This window comes from Centroberyx gerrardi, chromosome 21, assembly GCF_048128805.1.
Source record: "Centroberyx gerrardi isolate f3 chromosome 21, fCenGer3.hap1.cur.20231027, whole genome shotgun sequence".
Lineage (NCBI taxonomy): Eukaryota > Metazoa > Chordata > Actinopteri > Beryciformes > Berycidae > Centroberyx > Centroberyx gerrardi.
In genome coordinates this window covers 18,770,113-18,788,438 of record NC_136017.1, presented here as the reverse complement: position 1 = coordinate 18,788,438, position 18,326 = coordinate 18,770,113, and the positions used below count along the sequence as shown (strand labels likewise).

Genomic DNA, 18,326 nt, shown 5'->3' with positions numbered 1-18,326 from the left:
AAAGGTTGAAATTTTATTGAAATTAATGTCGCTTGGTGGATTACATATGTGCTCGACTGAAGAGTGTATGCATACCTTTGTAGATAATAAAAATGAAAATTAAATTGCCTGCTTTTTGAATGCATTTTGGCGCGACTTCTCCATACAAGAACATCACGTAGCTATCGGGCTAACACTATGGGTGGGGGGCTATCTATTAAATGTTGTAGTGTTTTCTGTAAAGATGACTAAATGGGGGAATGAAATTCTTGTAGACGAAATTCAAACAATGAAGACCTTGAAGTTAACTATAAGCGGATATACTGTAAGCGATTTGTTAATTAACTAGATAGAGCTAAGTTACCATATTTTCTTGACCGAAGCAGCCCGCCATGAGATTGTTAAGCTAACACTATCTTTTGGCTAACGCTAGGTTTCTAAGCTAGCAAAGAGTGCTAATATTAGCTATAGCACCGACAGGTGCAGAACAAGGAGAGGGGGTTGCTAACTGTTACCTAGCTTTTAACAACATTTATAGTGTAGTACACACCACTTATTACAATAATTAAAACGCCCCAAATAAACTTAGCATTTTGCGAAGAACAGTGGCTAACAAGCTAGGTTTTGTAGCTAACGTAAAAACTGAGACTTGTTCACATAAGATGGCTTTGGAGCTAATTACATAGTTAAAATTGATTTTAATTACTATTTATCCACTCTAGTATCTTAAACAACACACCATCAACTGATAGTAGTAGTTAAGTATAGTCGTTAATCTATTCATATTCATACTTTTTTCCGATGCCTTTCGCAGTCGTCTTCCACGTGGTGCAGCTGCTATCAGTGTGATATTCCGTCTACAGACTGCACGCCACCAGCGGCAGGCTGCTGACACACAGAGGGTTTGTCAGTCACATGGGTGACAAGCTACACACTATCACCTGCTGGACTTTCGCTCCTTTTCCAACTTCAAGGTTAAGGTGAGCAATGGAAAACGTAAGAAAAGTCTTGATGTGGGCACAGTTAATTTGCCCCAATGCGTTCTGCTCTTGTATGGACAAAACATTACACCGAACTTCATTAAAAAATCTTTCCCGGCAGGCATGCAGAATTCGGCATAACACCGGCAGATGTATAGCCTACATATGGCATTTTCCGAATACTTAGGCAACTGATAAATTTGGCATAGGCCTACATCTGATCTACCAAGAAGCATTTACCATTATTTCAATTGAATTTCAGCTTTTATATTTGCGTCAAACTATTCGCCGTCGCCCACCACATGTAAGGCATCTTGGTGGAAGAAAATTGCAGGAGTACCTAGCTTCACGTGAACCAATGCTTACAGTTGAACTTTGATTCAAAAGAGCTGCTTTTGTAATTGGGCCGAGCTCACCAGTGGAACCTAACGATTTAGAAAAGCTTTTAATTCATGTTTTACGAAGTAGGTATGATTTCTAAAAAAAACAAAGCAACATTAAATTGTAAGATTTTTGAATGCAATTCGGTTTGACGTCTCCATACAAGAGGAGGAATGCATCGAGGCTGGGGGCGCAGCTGCACCACATGGAAGACTAATTACAAAAGGGGGTCAAGATGTATGGATAGAAAAAGATCATACATTTTTCTAAATTAAGTTTCAGTGTTATGTGTGTTCAAGTAAATGATTGTGAATGGAAAATTAGGCTTTAACTTTATTATTTTAAAAACATTTAACTACGACAGACAATAATTGGCACATATGCTAGCTACTACTCAGCAAGCTTATGATGTTTTTGGTGTTTGGTTGTGTTCTGCCGTAGGACCACTGTTGCCATCTGGGAAACTGACTGCTATCTTGGAAACTTCAGCCAGCAATTTGATCAAGCGCCTCTGCATGATAAAATCGGCAACTTAAAGTTAACCTAAGTAGCGGACAGCATACTTGCTCAGCAATATCTTTACAAAAAGTCCTTAGTGATAATTTTATTCCGACTATAACGTTAATGTCAAACTCATTCACAGTCGTCTTTACCTTGCAGAAAACTGCTAAAGTGAAGTTGCTTATGCACTTGAAATGGCATCCTGTTTACTACATCAATAACTAAAGATAATGATAGTGACCGAGCCATTTGTTGGATCGGATCCTATATTCAAATTGCCAAGTGCCAATTTACTTGATACTAAGCGTTTGTGCAGGCATGGTTGATTACTGTACAACTGGCTGTTTGATGATGTAGTGTTTGAACCATGACTGTAGTTGTCTTTATTTCCAGAAGGCTTACAGAAACATGGACGACTGGGAGGAAGAGGTAAGCTAATTTACAATCAATAAGCCAATTAAAATGAGTCAAACACTTAATTATTTGTAAATAGACTGGAAACTGACTTTTTGAGGAGTTTCAATCTTGTGTCAGAGCTCAGCACAGTGCTCACACTGCTCACTAAAGTGATGAAGTATCTGCTTTTAGCTGCTGATGCAGGGAAATAATCAATTTTAGTTCGGTCTTTTAGTCTTGATCATTTTATTCTGCTTGATTGTCTTACACTGGGTTGGCATCTCTGGACGGTTTTAACTGCTTTTATTCTAATCTACAAGATAGGACTTTTAGTGTAGGTGTTGGTGATGCTGGGTCATTGTGTTCAAAGATTAATTGTGGGGTTCCCCAGGGCAAGGCTGTATATTGGGGGGGACACATCCCCCCCAATATTCAAATATGCTAAAAATGTCCCCCCCCCCCCCCCCCCAATATATTGATATAAAAAACATAAATAAATGGTTTTTTTGCTATGCTACGACAGGCAACCACGCACCGCCGTCCGAAATAATCATTAGCAAATGTAATCATAATCATAACTAAACTTAACAAAATGCCATTATTATTACTACCGGTTCTAGTATACTGCAGTCCTGCATGTGGTTTGCCCAAGTGGTGTTGCCGTACCCCAGCAGAAGCCGGTGCTCGACCGCTGCGGGTAGGTACAATCAATGTCATTTTGCGCTGGAACTGTAATTGTGGAAATAAATAATACTTTGTACGAGTCTAATTGTCGTCAGACCGATAGACAATGGGTTCCGAGATTGGAAACAAACGTTTTTGGTGAAAACGGGCCGATTTGCGAGTGCTAATCAATCAACCATCACTAACGTTAGCTATCATAGCCAAGTTACCTGAAAAGTAGTCTAGCCAGACCTATCTCCACACTTCTGCAAAGTTAATTAGCCACACATTCACCCAGCGACCAACAATGGTGCTCACGGGCGTATTCAACTAACGTTAAGGTCTTTATTACGTTATATTTGTCAGAAAGCCCACGGGAAGTCTGAGTAGTGTCAATCATTTATGTTGCGCATATTCGTATAGTATACTGTATAGCTGTACTTGCTTATGATAAATAGAATTTTTAGTGTTTGTTTGATTAAAGTGCAGGCAGTTTTATTATTTTTCAGTCACAGTAAGTGTGAGGAAGAGGAAGGGTGGCAGTGACATTCGTCAGCTTTTTGGGCAGCCTCAGAAAAGAAGAAAAGTAAGTTGAGAGCAGTGAGAAAATGAGTACCAGTCAGATGATAGAAGTATACAGTAGGACAAGAGATGAGTCAATGTTTCTTGATATAATAATCATTGCCATTCAGATCAGAAATGGTTAGTAATCCATTCCTGAACATCATGGCAAGAAACACCACTTGTTTACTGATAATATTTCTTTCATGTTCACTCTGGTGCGTTCAGAGTAAAGAGAGAGAGAGCATGAGGATGCCGACAGGGCAGGGAGAGAGAGGGAGAGATGACTGGAGAGCAGGGGAGAGGAGGAGAGACCTGGAGAGGAGAGGAAAAGACAGCAGAGGAAAGGAGAGGAGAGGAGAAGAGATGACTGGAGAGCAGGGGAGAGGAAAAGAGATGACTGGAGAGGAGAGGAGAATATAGGACCAGAGGAGAGGAGGAGAGAGGGCTGGAGAGGAGAAAATAGGACGAGAGGAGAAAATGAGAGCAGAGCAGAGCAAACGCCCCTGCTGCCCACCCAAGTTTACTTGTAAATATGTAAATAAAAACAACAATTTGCTAAACCTTGGCCACAATATCAGGACTTGTCTTCATATAACAATGCATAGATTTCTGTTTATATGATTATGGTTATGGTTGTACTTTATTAATCCCTAATCTCTGCCATTACATTCAATGAAACAAGAAAAGGTAAAAAAGAAAAAACAGAGCAATGTAATACAATACACTATTAGACATTATTGTAAAAAATAAATAGAAAGTTCATCCCATGTGTTAGTGAATTTTTAAATATTTTAGAAGGAAATTAGTTTTCAAATTTTGAATTTTTTCACAATCCCCCAATGTTGACTCCATGGCTACAGCCTTGCCCCAGGGGTCTGTTGTGGACCCGTTCTTTTCTCCAACTAGGCCTATATGCTACCTCTAGGGCATTGTTTGCAGACATAGCAGTTTCCACTGCTACGCAGGTGATGCTAAGCTGTACTTCTCCATCAATCTCACTAACATAAAGCAACTTGGCATACTCGGCGACTGCCTGCAAGACCTTCAATGTCTTGAAACTTTTTGCAATTAAGCTTTTCTTATAGGTCCTGGCACTATAAATCACATCAATTATCAGATCTTAACTTGGCCTAAAACTTCCTAGCAAGGAATTCTAGCTTAGGAGGGATTTAGGACAGGAATGAACAAGAACTTTTATCTTAGTGATGAGATGTGACCCCGTTGCTAGGTATGATGCTCTCTTTTCTCTTTGGTCCATCAGGAAAAATCACAGCACGCCTCGTTTAGTCATTCAGAATGCACACACAGAAATAAACACACAATTTACTATATTTTAAAGTGTGATTTACTTGTAGTGTCAAAGATGAAAATTATTTTTTAATAAATAGTTGGGGCAACCTAACTTTTTAATACTTGCGCAGAACTCACAGCCTGATATGTGATGCCTTTATTTGGGTAGACACGGTAATGTTATTATGACTTAAGACATGGTGAAAATGTCTCAAGACTGACCAGTTAATACAGTTGCTGGCCTTTATTTGGAACCCTACATGAATAGGTTTGTTGAACAAGAGTAGATCACTTGATGTAGACATCTGTCCTTTCAGTGACCCCAACAACACCGGGAAAACCCGCTATATCCATAAATGCTGTTTCTTGTGCGAATGTCCAGTGGTAATGAAATAAACTGAATCACAATATGAGGTTGTGAAAGAGCTGTAATTGTTTGTGTGATTATTCTGCTGATGGAGGGTTGCACAGTCCTAAATCATCACTTCTACACTGTTAGATTTTGCCTGTTGCAGAATATCTTAAAATGATAACTTTAATTTCAGCCGTTATAGCGTTATTAAGTTGAGTGGGAGACGTGAGCGCATTTCAAATTAGATCGGCAACAAACAGCATCGCCGCACAAACTAATCTGTAGAGTTTAACTTACTCAGTTATTCAGCATTTGGGAAACATTTCTCCTGCCTCTGCGTCTTTCAGCCATTTTCTCATCTGCTTAAGAAACTCCTAAGCCTCTTAAAAATCCTTCTCTCTACTCTTAACAGTTTTTCACCTTAGGAGCTCTCTTAAGGGCTAAGATGCTTCTTGAATAGCTTTTATCTTTACTAGGATTTAATCTTACTTTTAAGGGGAAATTCTTAGAAAGCATCATAATTCTAACAATTTTCTTAGAATTTCCCCGCTAGGACCAACTCTGAGGTCCCAATCCCAAACCAGCCCCTACCCACTACCACTTCACCACCAAGTGTCACTCCAAATCAAGTTACACTCGCAGCTGTGGAGGGCACTTCTAATTAAGGGGGAGGGTGTAAATAAATTGACAAACTGTGGGACGCCCTTGACACTCTAGCGGAAGAATTGGAAGCAGTCATCACCATGGCAACCGATGGACACCCTGCTCGTGCGGCTGTTTTGCCGTTTCAAATTTTACGAGAGCCAAGGATAACAGGTTGCAACTGTCACTGTAAACACATAACATCCAAAACCATGAGAATGACGTGAAGTAAATTGGCCTTTTTTTTTTTTATGTACGTATGCATATATGCATTTATGGGTTTGCTGCAAGTCAAGCGACCTTAGGGACAAAGTGATATTCTCCTTTTTTAGTTTTAAACTTCACCACACATTCCGTGATTTGGTTTGAGGCTGTAACGTCAGTGTGAGGAAAACAAATACATGATCAAAAATACTTGACAAAGTAGAAAGACGGAACTTCCTGTAAGTCTGCATCAAAGTAGACTCGCTATTTGGTTTGGGATGGGCCTTAATATGGCAAACCTTCTGTGAATGCACAAACAAAGGGGGAGTGGATAGGGCGAGGGTGTAGGGGCTGGTTTGGGATTGGGCCTTAGTACTAGGAAGCTTTGTGAATACAGCCCCAGGTGAATGCAATTACCTACCTGGTAGGATAGCAAACCAGCAGTACTCTGGGTCCCAAGGGGCCCCCTTAGAAAACCGCTGCCCTAGACTGCGGAACGACCTGCCCGAGGAAATCAGGCTTGCCAGCATTGTTTCCTCTTTTTAAAATCACTATGAAAAACTCACTTTTTTGGATTTTTAATTAATCAGTTTGTAATTTATGACTGCCTTATGCTTCCGTTGTGTTAAACCTTTTTCTGTTTTCTGTCGTTATTGTTAACTCTATATTTTATCTATTCTTGTAATGCTCTTTGTAACCTTGTTTTTGAAAAGTGCTCTATAAACAAAGTTATTATTATTAAGCCACCACACATGTAATGTTTTGTATTTTTTGAACTTTTACAGGGAACTACCACTCCCATTACACTAATCAGCCAGACTTCAAGTGGTGGTAGGTTTACTATTTATAACATTATTGTGATTGCCACACGGATGATTGGCCAGTATATTTAAAGCTTTTATACTGCTTGTACATTCACATTTGATTTGTAAATTTGTAAATATTGTCCTTTAGCACGTATTGAAAAGACTTCATTTAACAGTGGCTGTAAGGGTGTTGGGAAGCAGAATGCTAGGATGATTTCTACTTTTTGTTCTTGGTGAAATAGTGTATAGTTGAAGATGAATGAATTATATTTGTGTCCTTAGGCAATCAAGGAGGCTCCTGGAACGCCGAAGGTGGTGACTTTGGAAGGGGTGAGTGTGGAAAGGATGATTGAAATTTGCACCCTAGATGACATTTACCAAGTTGGAATTTTTTTTTCTGTTTTTCTCCAGGTCGTGGTGGAAGAGGCAGGGGCAGAGGGAGAGGAGGAGGATTTAAGAGTTCATTCTCTTCAGGTGCCCATGCATCTCATGTTTAAAGTTATGCTATAACACACAGTGGGCTATAAATGTCTAACTGTATACAAAGGAATGTAGTAAAGTAGGCGGCTATGGCAATACTCTGATGCAAAGAAGTAGGCTTAACTCCAACAGTGTTGTACACAACCTTATTTTAATGCTTTGACATATGCTTTGCAGGGAATGGGAATGGTAAGTGCTGGCAGCATTATATTCAGTGGTGTCTGGTTACAGTGGCTGAATCCTGGTTGTCATTGATCCTCTGACTTGTTCCTCTTAGATGGAGAAGTCTGGAACAGTGCAGGAGCAGATGGCTTCAGAGGTAGCGGAGGCCGAGGTAAGACAGGCTAATATTACTTGCATGTAATATCCACAAACTGTAATAAACCACGCTCTGCTATTGCATTTTATTAAACAGCTACTTTGTATTAGACAGAAAACATTTTTACTGCCCCAACTAAGCTTGAGCATGTTAAGTAAGTCTGCCAGAGCAGCTGGATCAGATTTCAATGGAACATTGACTGAGATTATAAGAGCAACATGAATTTTGATTTACAGTCAGTTTTATCCTAGTTCCAGATACCCCTCGGTTTTAGCTCTAGGAATTTTTGTTCATGAATGGGTTTCAATTATTTGAGCTCATACATTTGGTTAAAATCCAAATGTATGTTGAGGAAGACACACATACCACCATGTGTGTCTTACTCAATCTCGGGTCCTCTACCAGAGCCCTGGGAGTTTGAGAGTTTGAGGGTTCTGCGCAATATCTTAGGTGTTATATGTACACCACCTGGCGTCAAGGCCACTGTTCTGAATGAAACAAGAAGCATTCACGAGTACATCAGTAAAATGTCTCCCAAGGGTGAACTAGCTAAGAGAATATCTCAGACAGCTGCAGATAGGGGATGCGGATGAAGAGCAACCTGATTAGCATTCCTTCAACCAGAGAGGAGGAACTAATCGGTGAAATCACCTGGTGAAGTCTGTGGTTGGAATGAAAACCTGCATACACTTGGCCCCGTGGGACATGGTTGAATAGCCCTGGTGTACAGGAACCTCCTGAGTCCAGATAGGAGACATGTACTGGCCAATCTACCGGACATTGTGATAGTGGACAAGGAACCAGAAACGGCAGTGGTGATAGATGTAGCAGTCCCAAGTGACAGTGACATCAAGAATAAGGAATATGAGAAGCTGGAGAAATACCAGGGGCTGAAAGAGGAACTAGAGAGGATGTGGAACGTGAAGGCAAAAGTGGTCCCAGTGGTGGTAGGAGCACTCAGGGCTGTGACCCCCAAATTGGGAGAGTGGTCCAACAGATTCCAGGAACAATATCCAGTACTATCATCTGTTAGTAACAACTCCATACATCAGTAATCCATATTGTTTCTCATACGTCCCACCCATACAGTCTACTTGTGTTTAAATAGTCAGCTGCATATGTTGATATAACTCCACAATTATGTATATTCAATTTTTTTCTGCTTTTGTTTAAATCAGTTATTTGTGTCCTGACATTAGTACGTTTATTCCACCAGGGCGCGGAGACCAAGGTGGCTTTAATGGTAATGTCTTTGAGTGTTTGTACATTGAGACAGTTGGATCCATTGAATGATTGGTTTGATGTTCTCAGCTCAGTGTAATAATTTCTGTTTTGTTGAGTGGAACTAGTTGTGTTGCTATTGATAGAATTTTAACAAGCTGACCTTTACAGGAGAAGATGATGGAGGGTGTGAAAATGGTAGGCGTGTTTTTTTTCCCCCAGTGTGTGTAATACAGTTCTTGTTTTTAACTTGACTGTATGATCTTGAAGTTGTAATTAACCACAAAGGAATGTTTTTTTATCCACTACTGTATATGCATGTTGGAAACTGATTTTTACTGAACAGGGATTAGAGGAAGAGGAGGCAGGGGAGGTTTTCACCAAGGTATTTCTTTACTCAATCCAGTTACTATAGTGCACAAACTGTTCTCTCTAACAATGCTTGTGGAATTGTATTGAGTGAAGTTGGGAAACATCAAGACGTTCTCAGATTTTGCTAACTGATAAAGCACAAACTTGTTTTAAACAACTTTAAGCTGTATGTACTTTGAGAAGGATTTAAGAGCTTTTCACCCTTCTACATTCATAAGGGTTAAAAATTAACATTCTGAATTTTCAATATCAGGTTGTAAATCAAGCATCAATGTTTTTTCAGTAACTTAATCTTAAAGTGGCTCAGTGGCAACTTTGTGCTTGAAGTTTTTGGTTTCCAAAATGCAATGCAATTTATTGCTATGCAAGTAATCCAATGCTCAATAACTAAAGCAAGTGGGAAAAGTTAGCTTGCCAATCAGCAACGATTCCTAATCTGTTTAAGGTGGTGCAGAGGGTGGAAGAGGAGGCTTTGGTGGAGGTAAATGCGCCATCATAAGTTAGGCATCAAATGAATAATTGTTTCGTGTTGGTCAGTAAAAGTCCACTGACTCCTCTTGTCTGTTGCTGCAGGTTACCGTGGGAAAGATGAAGAGGTCTTCGCTAAAGGTTGTGATATTCATCTTGTAAATTGGCATTCAGTGATTAATTTGAAGCATGCCACAAATGTAATGGTTTTCTGTATCTGATAATAGGATCTGCAGGGGAGAATAAAGATGCAGGCGATGATGATAGTACGTAAATGAACCATTCATTGTCAACATACTCAACATTGCTGCAATATGATCAAGGCTTGGTTGTATGCTTTTTTGTCTTTCCAGCACCACATACATATTTTGTGTTTTCTCAACCTCAGGACCGAGGGTGACGTATGTTCCCCCACCCCTCCCTGAGGATGAAGACTCCATTTTTTCCCACTATGAGTCGGGCATTAACTTTGACAAGTATGACGACATCATGGTGGATGTTAGTGGCAGCAACCCACCGCAGGCCATCATGGTAAGTTGTCAGAGCATCTAAACAAGTTACGCTTGGTTCAGACCGGACGTGTAGCGACTGAGTACCGCGTTATCGTGCACGAGTCACAGTTGGGCTGTTCACACCAGAATCATATTTCTCCACGCCGGCCAGCAGCTCTCCTGCTCTACAGGAGGAGAAATACCCCGTGGAAACAGGCTGTAGGCTACTTAAATTTTGCGCCAATAGCCACCAAAGCCTCATCTTCTTTACTGTTGTCCTTGTAGACACAATGCTGACAACTCAATGTACTTTTCCGCATCAGGAATTGACATAATTAATCTTCCAGCTTCTTCACTCTCCCTTTCTTCACAGACTCGTGTATCAAAATCGTTTTAGGATTTTTCTCAGTCAGTCGTGACTTGTGATCAGGCAATCTTTAGGAAAACCTAGGAGGACCTAGATCGCTCTCTGAAGGTGCAAGAGAATATAGTGTGGCGTTTTCATTAATTGTTGCAGATGGATTAAGTGATTTTTTATTTTTAAGGTTCATTGTGATTTGACAGTGGTCTGATATGGGTAACTGTGGTCTAACCATGAATTAGCTTATTCTTTCTAACTTAAACTTTACCTCTCTACTTTATTGGCATGACAAGACAGACAAAAAAAGTATTTGTGATACACGTGCTTACTAAGCAAAGTTAAAGAAGGGATTACAGAGTTGTCCTGTCTCTCTCTCTCAGTGTAAATAACACGGGCCTAAATAAATCATGTAGCCTGTAAAATGTGGCAATTCAATAACAGACCCAATTTTCAAAAGGCAAGTGATAATTCAAAACCAGATGGATTGTCATCCTACAATGTACATTTAAAACTTGCATCAGTGCACATGGATTAATCAACAACAGTGAAGACACTGGCAAGTTCATAATTTAATATATTTGTGCTTTTGTGTTGATATAATGCAGATATGACCATCTACTTATATGGTGTTTTCCTGTGAAATACATGCGCAGAGAAAATAGACTAGGAACCGAAACTGTCACTGCAGATTGCGAGCCACGAGTACTCCACGGCCCGTGTGAACAGTCTGACCCATTAACATGGGCGCCGAAAGGAAGCGGGCTACGCTTTGCTGCCGTTACATGGCCGGTGTGAACCTAGCCTTACACGCACAAGTTGCCAAGGCTGCAGAAAGTTAACATGCAAATGGCTTCTGATCAGAGTTTTGTAGCCATCAGTTGGTAACAATAACAACAATTGACAACAATAAAAACCTGTTTATCTTCAGACTTTTGAAGAGGCAGCATTGTGCGAGTCCCTAAAACAGAATGTCAGCAAGTCTGGCTATGTGAAGCCAACCCCGGTGCAGAAGCATGGCATCCCAATCATCTCTGCTGGCAGAGACGTCATGGCCTGTGCCCAGACCGGATCTGGCAAAACGGTGAGACGCCCCTGGAGAATCAGCAAGTGGGCCTCAAGTTTGCTTCTGCTTATAGGGTTTTAATGCATCTCCTCCCTCCAGGCTGCATTCCTGTTGCCTATCCTGCAGCAGCTGATGTCGGACGGCGTGGCAGCCAGTCGCTACAGTGAGCTGCAGGAGCCTGAGGCCGTCATTGTGGCCCCAACCAGGGAGCTTATCAACCAGATTTACATGGAGGCCAGGAAGTTTTCTCATGGGTCTGTTTAGACTTTGTGTTTGGGAAATAGTTATTAGACCCTGTAGTTGGCTAGCACTGGGAAATGTATACGCTCTGCAGATGAAAGATATTGTAATTGAATAATAATTTGTACATTCTCTTGGCTCAAAAATTTTCTTTCCTCTGACTGTTGTAGGACTTGTGTGCGTCCAGTAGTGGTTTATGGTGGAATCAGCACTGGACACCAAATCCGTGAAGTCCAGAAGGGATGCAATGTGCTGTGTGGGACCCCAGGGAGGCTGTTGGATGTGATTGGAAGAGGAAAGGTAAACTGTTATTGTCCATGTATGAAGTCTCTCTTCAATCAGCTCAAGATCCTATAAATTTTTAACATAAATAAATACCAAACTTGTGTTTTTATTTTCAAAATTTTGCATCAGCCTGCTTCGCTTCCCTTGCCTTGTAAAGCATTTTTCCAGCCGAACAGTGATGTACACAACTTTAATACGAGACATGCCAAATGGTTACACCTCCCAATGTTCCGTACTGGGCTTTGTCAATTCTCTATTAGATATAGGGGGGCTCAGCTATGGAACAGTTATATTCAAATTGCATTTCAGTCTACTTCTCTCAAGAATTTCAAATATAGGCTTAGGACCTGTCTAATGAACCAAACTTAACTATCCAAACTGATCATATCTGACTATCTATCTTTGACTATCTTTCCTCTTTTCTAAGGAGTTGTCTGAACACAAGTGTGCTTCAGTACACGCGCGCTCACACTCGCATGCACGCGCACACGCTCACGTATACACACACATACGCCAAAGCACCCACACCCTCATTACATTATTTTTATTATTTTATGTCTTTGCTTGTTTTATCCTGCCTACTTTATGTTTGCTTTTTGATCTTATGGTTGCTTGTTTGCTTATTTTTGTTGGATTACATGACTTTCGTATTTGCTTATAATGCGTATTGAGGTGAGATTCTTTCTATAAGCCTCTAGGGGTTTTCTAAATCTCACCTGCACAATTTGCTTCTTCTCTTTTGTTGTCATGTTTTTGCTGCTTTGTTTTATTGTGCAAAATAAAAAAAATATTTTTTTTTTAAAAAAGTCTCTCATTGGTCACATGAAAGCAGTGAAGCTGCACAGCCTTTGGCTCCAGGCTTAACTATAAATCATTTGCGGCATGTTGCCTTCAGGTTGGTTTGAGCAAGCTGCGCTACTTGGTGCTGGATGAGGCGGACCGGATGTTGGACATGGGCTTTGAGCCTGACATGCACCGCCTGGTGGGCTCCCCTGGTATGCCACCCAAAGAAGAGCGTCAGACCCTGATGTTCAGTGCTACCTACCCTGAGGACATCCAGAGGTCTGTTCCTCTATGGACCAATCTTTCACATTGATCCAGGACAGCTGCTGAAAAAGAGCTGATTGTGTGTGTGTGTGTGAGAATATCTATCACTGTGGGTTTTTATAGGATGGCAGCTGACTTCCTGAAGACAGACTATTTGTTCCTGGCTGTGGGTGTGGTGGGCGGAGCCTGCAGTGATGTGGAACAGACGTTTATCCAGGTCACCAAGTTCTCCAAGAGGGAGCAGCTCCTTGACCTCCTCAAGACCACTGGTGATGTTTCTCCACTGCTACCTTAGACCTCAAGCCTTCCAATGTTCTGAATCATCTCAAATCTGCTACCGGAGCACAAGTTTAATAAATCAAACTTGTTTAGACCTGGTGTTTGAGAAATAGTTATTGGACCCTGTAGTTAATAAATTAAACTTGTTCTCTTTGTTTATTTTTTTTTTAACCTTTATAAATCCAGGTTAATGCTCTGAGGATCAAGGATCTTAAAAGGACAATAGGAACATTTGATGATGAGTACAAAAAATAGAAGAAGGGGCAAAGAGTGGGAACGATCAACTTAATTTAAGCAATTTCCACCAGAGTTCTCTTCTGTAGTTCAGAGTTCTGTTTGAGCTTTAGAAAAACTCATCAGAAATGACTGCACATTGTGTGATATTAATGTGCAACTATTACAAATTTTCTGTTGAAATCCTCCTATTGTCCCCCTCTTTTCCCCCTCCTTGACATGACCTCGGACACACTTGGATGTCTCCAATCTATGACGTGATGAAAATACCTCAGCATTTCTCAGCAAAACTGATGCATACTTAGCTGTTCACGCAGTGTCATAGTTGCGAATGAGAGCAACGTTATTATGTCTTTATGATAAACAACGTTTATCATAAAGACTGTCACGTATGCCCCTAGGTTTCTATTGCAGTAGAGTGGGAGGGGGCAGCCCGGTTGTTACCGGACGGGCGGAGCAGGCAGCTAGCGAAGTTATGGTTTCTACTAATAGGGATCATGATGGAAAACATGTTATTTGGGCCCAGGGTTCAAAATACCAAACTATCCCATTTAAGGTGGCTTTCATATCAGAATGGAGTTGGATGTTGAAAGCAGCTTATTCCATCCAACAGGACATTTGTCTAACTCTATACTTGCAGGAGTGAATAACACACTGATGATAGCCTATATTACAGTTTGATGTCAGTTCTTGCCAGCTGGTATCCCATAATTGGTCAGTCAGGCTGATGACATTCCAGTTTTGATATTATTTGAACTGAACTTGGTGTTGATTGCAGGAACTGAGCGCACCATGGTGTTTGTGGAGACCAAGAGACAAGCTGACTTCATTGCCACTTTCTTGTGCCAGGAGAAGGTCTCAACCACCAGTATTCATGGGTAAGTGGTGCATCTGGTGTCCTTGTTTCCAGTGTGCTGTATGCAGATGAGCTGACTGTGATGATGAGCTGTGTTGTCTGGCAGTGACCGTGAGCAGCGGGAGCGAGAGCAGGCGCTGGGAGATTTCCGTTCAGGCAAATGTCCGGTCCTGGTAGCCACCTCTGTAGCTGCCCGAGGTCTGGATATACCAGATGTGCAGCACGTGGTCAACTTTGACCTCCCCAACAACATCGACGAGTACGTCCACCGCATCGGGAGAACCGGCCGCTGCGGTAACACCGGGAGGGCGGTGTCCTTCTACGATCCGGAGGGAGACGGCCAACTGGCCGGCTCCCTCGTCAAAGTCCTCTCTAGGGTAGGTGGCCTGACTGCTCGGCGAACAGTTCTGGTAAGCACTTACTCAACATTATGTCAGCCTTCATGGTTTCTGTTGGTTTGAATGTGATTGACAGGCACAGCAGGAAGTGCCCTCGTGGTTGGAGGAGTCGGCATTCAGCGGCCATGGTACTACAGGATTCAACCCCTCTGGGAAGGTCTTTGCCTCCACAGATTCTCGGAAGGTAACTTGCCCCCATCTGGCTCGTTTGAACAGAACCAAGCCTGTGTTTTCCTCTGAAAGCCTTGTGCTGTCAGGTTTCTTCATGGTGTCCTCTGTCCTCAGGGGGGATCTTTCCAAAACCACAACAGTGTGAAGAGCCAGCCGGCTGATCCGACTGGAGCTGATGATGAAGAGTGGGAATAGACCGGCAGCACACCCACACAGCACTGACTTGATTTTACTTTTGCAGATTTTGTTTGCAGTGAAAAACCATTGGGTTAAAAAGAATCTCAATAGTGAATATGTGAATTTAAGAAATCTTAAATAATTGTTTCAGTATTATGCAATGGCTTGTTGTGTTTTGACTTTTGATCAACCTGCATGTATTCGTTTGAGTTGTTTTTCTTACAAGGATTACTGTTAGTCGTCCTTTGACTTGCCCTGTGTGACAGTCCAATATATATTGTTTTTCATACTCCTTTCTTAAAATAAATGTTCAAACAAGGATTGTATGTTATGTTTTGTTTGTACTTTTCCTTGTTGCTTTCTTCCTATTCAAACCAGATGGTGAGGAACAGATGCAAAACTAATGGGTAAATAATATTCATGGAGTGCAATCTTGGCCAGTTGCACTTGATGACCAGGATATTTTAAAAATATCTAAATATTCCAAAGATGGTGTTTATTTTTTCTTGTATCATGAAAAAATGTTTTGTCCATGATCCGATGTTCATTAACAGATAATTTTCAACTGCTAATTTATTTGAAACAGCTCATTGTTTGATGCTTACTAACCATGTTAGTCCTTTGTTTCCTAGTTTCTTCCACTACTATGGTGGGTATGTCAGTTTTTAAGGTCAAGTGCAATTTAAAAAGTCCTTTTCTGAACTGACAGGTTGATCATTATTGCCTTATTGATCCCATTAATCTTTGCTGTCTATAGACAATTTATTTACATTTTTACATGAAATGAACGTTGTTCCTACGATCTCGTTGACTGGGTTCACCTGTTAGACAGGCATCCTATTTAAGACATCAGTTGACACTAATAAAGGTCCCATAACCAAAACATCTGAAATTGAATTAAATATTGTCAAAATATCCAATGGAGTTTGACTCCATTGTTTTTAGTTGGCAGTGAGATCGGTCTCGAACATTAATAAATCCTAAATCCACAAGAATGCAATATAACCATAAATGATTCAATAAAGTTTAAAGGTCCCATATTCACCAAAGGAGACTCAAGGTTTTGAATGGAATCAACAAGCGCATGATGCTTGCATACTTATTTTGACTCCTATCTTCATTACAGCATTTAAAAGGCCAAAACGTGTAACTTGAGTGTTCAAATTCAATAGACCAATAAAGCCCAAAACAAGGAACTTATTTTTTCATTTCTGTGCTCATCAGGCCAATTTTTTGTTTTTTTTGGTTTACGTTGCCTTTCAGGGCTTACGTAAGAATCGAGAGCTAGTTTATGTCATTACTCAGATTTGCTATCTATAAATTAAAAAAATGTCCTTGCTTTTTTAAACTTGTTTGCGTTCGCCTGCCCATGCACAGACATAAAATAGACGAACTCAGATGAAATCCAAGCTGTCAATCATCCCCACCTGTTTCTTTCTTTCTTTTTCTCTTTCTCTCTCTCGTGGAATCCTGAGGGAACTGTTTTTGTTGGCGGAGACAAATAACAGACAAAAATCATCTGTTGTCTCAAATTACCATCACTTGATGAATAGCTTTGTTTATACAACTGTTGTATAAAAGCAATATCACACTCAAGGTCGTGCTGTTGTACTGTATATCAGCACGGCTGTGATTATCTTCGGCACTCGGCCCAGCACTCCCTCTCGTGTGATATTGCTTAATTATTAGCATGACGTGTTGCTAAAGTGCTTACATTGCAAAAAAAACAAGCAAAAAGAAATAGTACATCAAACAGGAACAATAATAATAATTGATAGCAATAATGAGATAGGAAGGATAATGAATAAACAGTATAACGACTATAATAATAACATTATTGTTTCGGTGAACATGCTTTCTGATTAGTGTATGAAGAGTAAATGTGGTCTGTGGTTCGATGTTTGGGGAGGAATCCAATTTGACTTTTACTTAATAGTTTCTTTATATTCAGGAGGTTTGTTATTTTTGTATTCATAATGCTGCAGAACAATTTTCCAAGGTTGCTGGTTATAGTGATACTTCGGTAATTGTTGGGATTTAATTTATCACCATTTTTAAATCAATAATCAGGTGTAATCAGGCCTTCGTTCCATATCTCTGGGAAGAAGCCTGTTTTGAATTTCAACATTTCATTATTGATGCTGTCTGGTCCACTAGCTTTTTTTTTGTTTTTTGAGGGTTTTAGTCTTGTCATTGAGCTCAGATAAAGTGATGGGGTTGTCCAGCTGATTTGTTTTTGTCTGTTATGCTTGATTCAATATTTTTAAGCTGTTCCATTAAATTGTTTTGAGTGTTGTTGAGCTCATGGTGGTTTTTATATAATTGTTCGAAATACATTTTCCAAATATTTCCATTTTTGATTGGGGTGTCATGTCTTTTTTATTCTATTGTTTATTTGTTTGAGATCAACCCATGTTGCTATTTTCCTGAAGATATCTGTCAGCGAATGGGTTGCTGTATTAATACTCTCTTGATCATCCTTAAATTTAGTAAAAAAAAAAAAATCTTAAATCATGTTTTCAATTTGTGTGTTCTTTTAGCTGTTTGATGTCCATTTATATGAAGGTGCAAGAGAATACAGTGTGACGTTTTCATTAATTGTTGCAGATGGATTAAGTGATTTTTTAAGGTTCAGTGTGACTGGACAGTGGTCTGATATGGATAACTGTGGCCTAACCATGAATTAACTTATTCTTTCTAACTTTAACTTAAATTTTAACTTTCGAACTAACTAACTCTCTCTCTCTCTCTCTCTCTCTCTCTCTCTAAGAAAGTTCAAATCTGCTTTATTGGCATGACAGGACAGAAACACGTTGCCAAAAGAACATAGTATATTGATTAAGGTAATATTATAGACATTAATATAGACAGATTAACATTTATAATGTAACACAAACAATAAATATCAGTGTTATTGGCAATAATATAATAAACAAGCATTCAATAACAATTCAATTAAAATTCATTCAACTGTTCCATTAAATTGATTATAATAGATGGGTAGGATGAACCAGGTGAGTCCAAAACTTGCAGGCTCTTTATCCCACGTTTTGTAGTTGAACTTCAATAAGGGCCCCCACACTTAACTGCAATAAGAAGAAAAAAT

General features: G+C 40.1%; 1 protein-coding gene across 1 annotated transcript; it reads left to right on the top strand.

Moving 5' to 3' along the window:
* Window positions 1–2,249: 2,249 nt before the first annotated feature.
* Window positions 2,250–15,472, top strand: LOC139914049 (putative ATP-dependent RNA helicase DDX4). The gene is made up of 21 exons (XM_078290982.1): window positions 2,250–2,270; window positions 6,738–6,783; window positions 7,041–7,088; window positions 7,170–7,232; window positions 7,516–7,572; window positions 8,275–8,504; window positions 8,925–8,976; window positions 9,125–9,163; window positions 9,596–9,631; window positions 9,724–9,759; window positions 9,846–9,882; window positions 9,999–10,149; window positions 11,399–11,551; window positions 11,633–11,787; window positions 11,944–12,073; window positions 12,954–13,120; window positions 13,229–13,374; window positions 14,397–14,496; window positions 14,581–14,851; window positions 14,949–15,056; window positions 15,158–15,472. Exons 1-21 carry the CDS (start codon window positions 2,250–2,252, stop codon window positions 15,236–15,238), a joined length of 2,127 nt encoding a protein of 708 aa, XP_078147108.1. The 3' UTR covers window positions 15,239–15,472.
* Window positions 15,473–18,326: the final 2,854 nt, after the last annotated feature.